Genomic DNA, 10,246 nt, shown 5'->3' on the forward strand with positions numbered 1-10,246 from the left:
CTCACCATATACACCTCGGGCCGGGGCATTAACCCTTTATTGTTGATTCCACTAACCTCGTTATATAAGCCTATGATAGACTCAACCTCGTAAATGAAGTAGCACATCATCGGTTGGGACTTGTACACCTTTTCTAACGTGTCAATCTTGTCCAGGAATGATTTGGTGTCGTGCTTGCAGAGCTCTTTCATGGTTTGTAGTGCATATGACATAGAGGACATGTTGTCGAAACCCTCTTCCAACTTTTCTGCATATGGCATGAGCATCTGCAAATGAGAGGAATACACCATCATTTAGTTGGGACTAATCAAGTACTTCGTTCTTGAAGATGTGCTTTACATTGTCAGAAGAGTAAGGGCCACATTTCCTTTCCCCAATGCCTTATGTTACAACCTGACGATACATGCACTTACATGTGGCTCAGTCTTTGACATCTCATGGAAAAGGTGGTAGAAGCCGTAATGACTGTCAGCAGACACGTCGTCCATCTTCTCCACTATTTCAGGGAGACGTTTTTTGAACGGTTCAGGGTTGTGCTTGTACACGGCCGGCAGCACATCTGGGTTGATAAACGAAGATATTCATTAGTTCATTCCCTTGCAAGATAGATTTTTCAAAGAAAGGTAAAAGAAAGTAAACTTTTTATATTAATGATTCTGCGGACGGTAATGCTCCAATAAAGTTCCAATAAAATTTGATCGATTAAAAAGGCACGTGCGTGTGGGTGGGTGACAATTAATAACACATTGATCAATAAACCACAATTTTACTGACTAGCTATTTCATTGGCATCTGTGTTGATGAAGGTATCCAGGAGCGGGTCTGCGTGTGGAGCCAGCACCTCCCCCTGCTGCAGGAACATGTTGACGTAACTGGACAGGCTCATCTGCTCGGACACTTCTTCGTTGCCAAGGAGTCGGATGAATCCAGGCATCACAAGCATCAGATGCTCAGGGTTACTCATGTTCTGTGTTTATAATCTTTCGTTAGCACTCTTTAAAATGAAGTCTCGACAATCATTTTCCTTGGAAGACGATTTCTTTCATTTGATACATAGTTGATTTGATTCCAAATTGGACATCATCGTAACTCTACAATATGTTGCTGATGTATATGGCGCTTAAATATATTTTTTGATAGCTTTATTAGTTCCAATAGAATAAGAGCGCTTGCATTTTCAATTGACGTGCATGGAAATCAATAGAAATCATACATATAAAAATGATGCAATAAAAGTTATCATAGAAAAAGAGGAAATACCTTGCTGAGGAAATTTGCCAACGAGACCCTGATGGCCATGCCGTAGACAGTTTCCCGGTCCGGCTGGTCTTCTTTGTACAGCTCCTTCTCTGAGCAGTAGTTGATAATCTCTGATAACGTTTTCACATTCTCTGTACTTTTTGCACATCTAAAAAACAGAAAAAAAAAACATATTCCTGAATAGGTATGATCCTGGATCCTCATGCTTCTGTCGTGCGTTACTATCACCAAAACAACACGCAAATCCGCACCTATAATCGTTGTATAACTTACAAGTCGTCGCATAAGATACAAGAATAACAAAGTAAAAACAGTTTGATTTTAGAACAAATAAATAAAGCTTACTGTCGCATGATATTTAAGTGACATGACATTTTCTCAACCAGCAGGTCATGTTGAAAACAATTGACCAATAGCAACAAGTATTGCTTGGAAGCACCAGTTCAATAAGACATTCTTGTTGTTGCACTGTAACTTACTCAGCTAGATTCTGACATAGATTGGACGTAACTGCGATGGCAACTGTTGAGTTGGGATCAAATGTCTCCGATTTTATCATCTCGAAGTAGGCTATTAGCATACTCTTCGCCTCCGCATCGTTCGCCTTCATGGAATATAAAACCAGTTGTTAACAGGACTTAAAGATACGCTTTCACACTACAATCTAGCGCCAATTAACTTTGAGGTAAAAAACGTATATGAGACAGAACATACTAATGTGTATTGCTAAAAAGTTTATATGATTCACTTACTCGAGTTGCTGTAACTCTTTAGATCTCACCTTGTTGAACATTTCTCGGATGCCATCAGCCCACGTCATTCCCTTGGCCAGGTGCAAATGTGTCTCCGTGCCTTTGTTCAGGGCGAACACAAGAAGATTCACCACGTTGGGTCTGATCTTCTTATGGCAAGTTCTGTACCAATGGGGTACAACCAAAATGAATACGAATGAATGTTTATGCTAAATGAGTGTAGGAAGTGAGATATATATGACGAATGTAAACGAATGAAACTATTTTCAATGTAAGCTGCAGATGTTTAAAGTATATAGTGTCATTTTGACTTAAATGTACAAATGCAAATAACATCATTGGTTTTGTTGACGTGGCCATGGCATGGGTACTTAGATCTAACCTAACTTTCTGTCTTAACCTTGATGGAAAAGGTCAATCTTCTCACACGACGATTTAGCTAGTATAATTCAATCGTCACCTACTTTGACCTCTCCAGCAGGTCTCTGACAGCATCATCCACCCGTGAGTTGTACCACCTGTTATCACCGTCCGCCTTCTCTTCGAGAATTCGGAACTTATCCAGAATCTCGCAAACTTCCTTCTCATGATCCTGTCAAAGGGATGCAGACTATTAAACGCATAACTAACATACAAAACAAAGGAATTGTTATTTTTCCTTTCATCCTTACAGAACATTCAGTTGAAAGCTAACTTTGATGTCCTTTATATAAATAACTTTGGCCATTCTGTCATTTTTACGACTTGTATAACTCAATTTCCAAGACATTCTAAACGATTTTGCAGGCATCAAACCATCATTGTAATTTTTCTTTCATCCTGTCATAAAATAATACTCCTGTAAAATTTTACCCTGCGTAGGAACAAACGTAATACAACATACCTTCCACTTGACCAAGTTGTCTCTTAAAACACTTTTGAAGGCTTCCAGATGTTGTGGTGTGGAACAATCCAGGCATGCGCACAGGAAATCCACCACGGAACGGAAAGCATTGCCATCTCTGCGACAAACATCAAAGTAGCTGGTGTTTTGAATTGATTGGAATCCAGCGTTTCCACATTCAACTGAATCTATACAGTAGGCCACCTATACCTAGCGATCTACAACATATTGGCAAACAAATGTCACGAGAAGATAAGCTGACGAAAACACACAGAACAGAACTCGAGGCAAACATTAGTGTTTTGCTTATCACGCATGCCCACGTGGTACGTGGCTAATGTGCTTGTGCATGGTCCCCGACTTACTTGTTCTTCGCAATCTCCTTCAAGTCTTCTTTTGTTTGTCGGATGTTCTTGACATCCTTGAACCAATCCGTGCCCAACTTGTCCATGTCACGTGGTCAGACACTGTGAAGGGAAGCGGAGACCATTAAAGTGAATTATTTGTTGTTGACGAGTTTTTATCACACACATACCCCATCCACAACTGTGGAGAATGTTGATGTCACGAATAAGGAACAACGTCGACTCTATCGACAAAATAAAATACAGGTTAAAAAGAATTATCACGGAGTAAACCCATATTTTGAACTTTCTCCTATGCACAATGAAAATATTAGAACGCAAAAATAGACGTAGCTGTCATGGAAACCTGACCTCTCTAAGGCACACTCCTGCTTTATTATTCAACCGACAGCTAAGTACAGCATGTACCGTGAAGATTAAATTGTCTCAACCTAGGGCCAGACGAGACAAATACCATTCTGTGACCTCACCAAGGGCGACAACAAATAGCGGAGTAAATTTGCTCTGCCCACGGAGTTTGAACACAGGGGCATCGACCACGTTACCAGGGGTGACGACAGGGTCACCGCTGACCGCAGTTAACCTTAGTTTATGTCTTACATTTTGGCTAAAAAATCGACACTATTTACCTCTCCGTTTTCAACAAAGTTCCTCCACACCTAACGGGCACTTAATCGTTAACTACTTAACTGATCACCTAAACACGTTTCAAAACTTAATATATTAGTCAACAATGAACTGCTATATGGCTTTATCTGTACTGGCGTTGTAATATTCACGGTGATACTTCATTGAATACAACTGCCAAACTGCTGTTGAGCTGGTCACTTTGTAACGTTTTTGACTTCGCCCGATCATACCGAGGGGTGTAACGTTGATTACTTGCCTGACATTTCCATAGACTGAAAAGGATCAAAATGCCTATAACTTTTGATACATATGATACGACCACACCCCTGTCCAGAGAATCCACAAATCATCGTTGTCAGAAACACATGCACACAGCGTTTTTTCGCACCAACCTTTATATCCTACGTGATTTTTTTGAAAATGAAGTCCAAGTCAAACATACCTGTAATCCACTACGACAACATCCTGTAGACTTACAATAGGAACTGCTTGTTAGCAAAAGTAGTTGGCATAGGTTGTATGAGGCTCTATTTATGAAGGTACTACGTGACAAGGTAACTCGGACACGCTAGAAAAATATGTACAGAACCTGCAAACACGTCATAGCCAGGCAAAGGGTGTGAACTTCGACACACACTTTGTTTGCTACCAGACCACGTTGCTACCATTTACACTGTGTACCACAACAATGTACAACAATGTATGCTGTGTTTGTTATATATACAAGGATGTTAGAATTTTAGGTTTGTGCCAATGCTAGGATTTGATCTCTTTTCTTCTTTCAAATACTTTGAAACGGCTTCTAGATTACTTGTTTACCCTAAGTTGAAAGAACAGAATACTACGGACGTTAGACCACAGTACGAAGTTAAACTCGCACACGAGGGTCATTTAAAATAACTGCGTATACATCCAAAGCTTATTGACGCATCTAGCACTTTGTGTTGTTGAGAATGTCGAAAATGTAAGGTAGTGTGGTCTTCCTATACCTAGCAGTTCTACAATGGAACTGTGTTATCTGGTGTTTGGACCTCAGGCTTCTGCCATGTAGGCTCACACGGTTTGGCGGCAGTCATTTTGAGAAAGACGAAGAGCTCAGCAAAGAGGTGCCAAACTTTGCACAGAGTTCGTGCCGTCTGTTGCACAGAGACGGAAGAGACAATTGGTCTAGAGCCATGTCGTAACTAACAAATGTAGGACCAAGAATTATGCGGCAAGCTCTTTTTTGCACGTTCTCTATGGCCCTAGACTGGGTACTAGTGATGCCAGGGTGCCATACCGGGCACGCATATTCTACAATGGGTCGTATAAAGCCACAGAAAACTAGTGTCAAGTCTCTAGTGTCAAGACCAAGTCTCTTTAGTACTCGCAACAGGTACAGTCTGCTGCTTCCTTTGCTGACCATCATGTTGACGTGGATGTCCCACCTAAGGTTAGTTTGTAAGATCACCCCTAGGATCTTCGCGAATTCAACTACTTTTTAAAGTGTTCAGTCACTACAGGGTTTCGCATGAAGCATATCAGCAGTACTTTGCACTTGGTTTAGTTGCATGTACTTGGCTTCTGCATGTAGTTGGCAACATACGTTGCGATACAGGGGCGCAGTTGCAGACTACGACATTTTACATCAACACTATAAACAGTACTAGTAAACCCCGCTATATCTCTACTTGATTTGAAGACATGACGATGATTTTGTGCCTCAAATGATCCTTCCATACTCATAGATTTAAAAACCATCGGAAGAAAAACTCATGCAGCAACAAATTTATAATACCAAATTAGTTTATTTCTTTATTTACATTGAATATAAACACCCGAGTGATATTGAAACATGTTCAGCATGTGTTAACAACAATATTGCAATCTCGTGATCATTTACAAAAATCACAATATGGAACAGGTTTTAGACTTTTTCTTTGTCATCTTTTTGTCAGAAACATTATCTGCTGCAACCGCCTGTGTCTCTGTTATTGTGTTTGTCGCAGGTGGTTGAGAGCTGGACCGCTCGGGCTCAGGATTCGGGGTGGTGTGGGTGGAAACCTGCTGTACCAGCTCTTCAAATTTGGTACCGTCCCAGTCGTTCTGTATGCAAAACAAGGAGACAAGTGATTTTGTTTCATTTTTGTCAAATGAGGACTGTGTCAATTTTACATGTTATAGAGCAAAGGCATCTCATACATACAAAACGATCCACGATTTCTTCATTCAACAGTATCTATGATGTACCTGAGTACGCTCATCCCTGCAGTCGATGTAGAGCAGTTCTGTGAATGCCATGCTCATGGGGCCCTCTGGCGGCCAGGACGTGTCCTGTAGCAGCAGAGGCACTATGGGCTTGCGCAGTGCGTCCGCCAGACTGACCTCCCGTCGGCAGTTCGCGGAGAGTGTGTACTTTGGGGTCACGCAGGAGACAACAACCTACACATACCAACAAGAAACGTAATTTCCATATGTTTGACATGGCAAAGAGGACATACATGTTGCACTCTAGACTACTACGGGGCATTGACTGAGCCAAGAAAGACCATTCTCCTCCGCAGAGGGACCACAGTCGTGTCGAAACTCCTTGTGGTCCTAGGCTTGGCCGTTGGGGACCGGGCGTAGGAGGATGAGAAAGACCATTCCACTGGAGTCATTGCGTACAACCTTTGTTTGGCAAAAAAGTATAACAAAAGTTCGAAGATCTCATGACTCCATAAAATGTTTAGAGTTTCTCATATGCTTTTTAGTGTGGCTCATTAATGCAAATAAGGTTTTGATAAACATCACATGCGTCAATTGATCACTACGGATCAACGCAAGCAAACAGACGTAACAAAACTAAGTAAACGAAATGAAAATTCCAACTCACTATGGAAAAAATAATGTTGAGTTGTGAAAAGATAAAAATATTGTCACCTTGGCACTCCTGATGCCCTTGTCAATCTTGCCATACAGCGCGTCTCCTCCTCCCATCTGCTGTATGTCCATCCAACAGGTGAAACCTTGTGACGTCAGCTGGCTGTACAGGGCCTTCACCTGCGGCTGGTGACCCCACTGGTAGGACAGGAACACTGCCGGGTTCTGTACTGGTTCTGCTTCCTGCCGACATATCAGTAAGAGCCATCAGTCTATGCGTTTCGTGGGGACAGTAGTTCACAGATCGGCAAATCGTGTTTCTGTTTGCAAACTACTTTCTTAACCCTTAAAGACCAAAAAACCTAGTCATGAATCAGAGTTTTAGATGGGGATTTGATCTTATGTTGGATTTAGCAGCGTTGATGGTCAACGTTTGCAATCTAGAGGTATTGTATCATCAATCAGCTGACGAACCTTTTCTTCTACTGGTGGACTGGACTTCGTCTCCTTCTTTGCAGACTCGCTTTCTGGGCTGCTCTCTTTGTCCTCCTTTTTCTCCACACTTGGTGTCCAATCTCTGTATTCTGTACAGATTCAATCCAAAATTGTAATTGCGATTTAGACAAGGGTACAAAACATTCTTAGTATTTGATGCAGAGATATGTACTGATGTCGAGTTTTCCATCTTACTGATATACACGCGTACGATGACCCCCTTTCTTTCGTAGACATTTGATGAAACATTGGAAAAATGGTCCATCTGAATGTGCTTATTCTCGTGTGGCACTTGCTAAATTTGATATCATGTACCGCACCTACCATCAGTGACGAGGCTCTGGTCCGGTGCAGAATAATAGGCCAGCTGTCCTAACAACTCGTAGAAGCTGGAATCAGGCCAGAATTTACCGGAACTGGAACTGGCACCGTGAAACATGATGTACAGGAGCTGAGGAACAAATGTTTTTCTTAGACTGGTTGCGTTGATTGTGTGATATACCTCTTGTCTTGTTGGATTTATGGGATTTCAAAAAGTTCCGCATTGTTGTACCACTGTGGCACTGAATAATCTTGAAACTCTGTCAAAAGTTATAACATCCACGATAGTATAACTGCTTTACGTACCTGAGAAAAAATCATGCTCATGGATCCAGGCGGCGGCCAGGGCGTGTTCTCCACCAGGAGGGGGATGATGGGTTTGTTCAGCAGGTTCGCCAGGTTGATCTGGTCGAGAAATAAACATACTGCTATGTTCTGCATCATTAACGCCTCACACATGCAATACCAAGGACCAGAATTTAAAGATATCAAGGAATGTTTTCCTGTGAATTCAACACTGACCTCATGGTTACAGTTGGTAGACTCGGCGTACTTGGGCGTGACCATGGCCAGAACAACCTTAGCTCCCCGCATGCCCTTGTCTATCTTCGCGTACAGCTGGTCTCCTCCACCCATTTGTCCTGCCATGAAAATAGTTGGATTCTGAATATGCAAAATGTAACGCAGATGAAGGCATATCTGTGCATTCAAATTTTTACTGAAATATGACATGTAGAATGGGTAACCTTACCTATATCCATCCAGCTCTCGTACCCAGCCATCTGCAGATGTTCCTTGATGAGTTTGACCTGGTCCTGAATGTCCCACTGGTAGCTGATGAAGATAGGAGGCGGGTTGGTGGGCTCGTCAGCCGCTGGTTTGGGTACAGCTGCGCCTACAGAGATTACGCCAGGGAAAGATTGATAAGATAATTTACTCATTTATAAAGCATTTTTCTTATCATATTACGTAAGTACAAAGTATCAATGTGACTTTCGCAATAGATATCTGTACACCATTTCTTTTTCTGGTATAGAATAAGCTTGTACTAATCAAGCTCAAGGTTCACGAGGAAATGCATAGCACTTTGAAAATTCGGCAAACATATATTATATTTTACTTGCCTGCCTCCTCCATGGCGGTCTCGATGATTTCCGCGGCGTCTGTCCGGCCCATCTCTTGTAGGGACTTCAGCACGGCGTAGGTGGCCTCGCTGCTGCGGTGGGTGTTGTACCTGTCGGACACCAAAGAACAAGTGATGGTTGACATCTTACTTAACGATTTTGACATTGATTTGGCAACTACAGATGTAAAGGGCGCTGTGTAATTATTAGTTAAGCAGACAAGCAAATGATATATGGGAAATTTACCATTCGTTGAGCATGGCCATGGTCGGGTCGGCGTTGGTAGCCCAGGCCCGGATGTCCTCGGGCCCGTAGCCGAGCCGGACCGCCAGGAACCTCCAGTCATAGTCACCTTCCTCATTCATCAACAGGGACACGTCACGGGACCACGCAGGGGCAGCGCTAAGCGTCTGTCAATAAGACAAGGTATCAAGTTCTGACCACTATGTAAAGTTTTTTCATAGATATCGCACTGAACGTTGTTCTGTCCGGTCTGTGCCGCATCTTTCATGAGTGCCCACTTATCGGCAGACCTTACACATCACGTACCTTGTGGTCTATCTCCTCCACTTTCTCCACCGTCTCGTCCACCACGTGCTCCAGCTCCGTCAGCTTCTCTCCCTGCTGCTGAACGTCCTCCTTCACCTCCCCCAGCTGCTGCCGCTGGTCCGACACGTCATCCTGTAGGTCTTCCACCTGGGGGCGTAAACAAGTCATTCCTTTGTGCCAGGTCCATTTGATAGTAAGAAATGGTTAGAAGCATTGGAAAACGACAACAATGAGGACTGACTGTATGGACACAAACTAACATTATCAGCGGGAAGCTAACATATCATTTCACATATACAGTGCTATATACATATATCTTTTGAACTCAGGAATGTTTGACATTCCTACCTTTTCCTCTGTGTGTGTAACTCGTTGGTCCAGTTTGTCCACTTCCTCTTTCTGCTCTTTGATGTCCTGGTCCAAAGTCAAAAGGCTGAAGATAGAGTCAACATTTGGTTGTGATTATGTTCTTTGTGCAGAGATGGCAAATACACAGATGTAACTTTGTGTATGACACAGACGTGTAAATAGAATCAAACCAGATTCTACTTCCACGGTAATTTAGCTAAATTTGATGTTAAAAGAAGGATTGAATCCTGTATAGGACCAACTGTTTTTCTACCAACGAACCTTCTATCATCAAGGTAGTCCAGTATACCCTGGGCCATGTCGGGAACCCCTGCTTGGCTGCTTTTCAGTAGAGCCTTGATGTTCGCCCTCCGTTTTTCCAGCACGGACTTGTACTTACCGCCCACGGTCTTCATGAACATCAGTAGAGAGCTTTGGTACATGACTTCGCCTTTTTTCAGCTTGGGCGTGAACAGGGCCATAACTCGCTCTGCGTACTCCTGTGTAGTGAAATGGAAAGATGTCATTACTTCTTTGACGAAAATGCATCACCTTATTAGGAAGAATAGAACAGTCACAGGAACAAGGAGCATAGAATAGAATATAGACGAATATGTTTTACAATGCCGTCACATATTTTGCATGAAGAACAAACATTGTCGCTAACCGTAATCTCCA

The 10,246-nt window shown here is 42.5% G+C and overlaps 2 protein-coding genes across 4 annotated transcripts in view; both read right to left on the bottom strand.

Annotated features, from left to right (window-relative positions):
• The window catches only part of LOC118413459, a 33,451-nt gene that overhangs the window by 18,534 nt on the left and 4,671 nt on the right, over window positions 1-10,246 (bottom strand). For 2 of the 3 annotated variants that reach the window (XM_035816850.1, XM_035816851.1), the window contains exons 10-19: window positions 9,851-10,068; window positions 9,569-9,653; window positions 9,221-9,367; window positions 8,918-9,081; window positions 8,672-8,781; window positions 8,299-8,442; window positions 8,070-8,188; window positions 7,854-7,952; window positions 7,551-7,677; window positions 7,206-7,315 (exon numbers count right to left, since the gene is read on the bottom strand). In XM_035816850.1, the coding sequence (XP_035672743.1) occupies window positions 7,206-7,315; window positions 7,551-7,677; window positions 7,854-7,952; window positions 8,070-8,188; window positions 8,299-8,442; window positions 8,672-8,781; window positions 8,918-9,081; window positions 9,221-9,367; window positions 9,569-9,653; window positions 9,851-10,068 (1,323 nt within the window). Of the gene's footprint in view, window positions 1-5,674; window positions 5,976-6,119; window positions 6,312-6,791; window positions 6,975-7,205; window positions 7,316-7,550; window positions 7,678-7,853; window positions 7,953-8,069; window positions 8,189-8,298; window positions 8,443-8,671; window positions 8,782-8,917; window positions 9,082-9,220; window positions 9,368-9,568; window positions 9,654-9,850; window positions 10,069-10,246 lie in introns of those variants that run through there. The other variant, XM_035816852.1, reaches the window with a different exon arrangement.
• LOC118413462 lies at window positions 754-3,721 on the bottom strand. The gene is made up of 8 exons (XM_035816856.1): window positions 3,612-3,721; window positions 3,261-3,362; window positions 2,896-3,013; window positions 2,477-2,604; window positions 2,042-2,174; window positions 1,740-1,864; window positions 1,261-1,408; window positions 754-967 (listed from the first exon to the last, which is right to left on the bottom strand). Exons 2-8 carry the CDS (start codon window positions 3,344-3,346, stop codon window positions 767-769), a joined length of 939 nt encoding a protein of 312 aa, XP_035672749.1. The 5' UTR covers window positions 3,347-3,362; window positions 3,612-3,721; the 3' UTR covers window positions 754-766.

The sequence above is a fragment of the Branchiostoma floridae genome, chromosome 4 (assembly GCF_000003815.2).
Source record: "Branchiostoma floridae strain S238N-H82 chromosome 4, Bfl_VNyyK, whole genome shotgun sequence".
NCBI classification, from domain to species: domain Eukaryota; kingdom Metazoa; phylum Chordata; class Leptocardii; order Amphioxiformes; family Branchiostomatidae; genus Branchiostoma; species Branchiostoma floridae.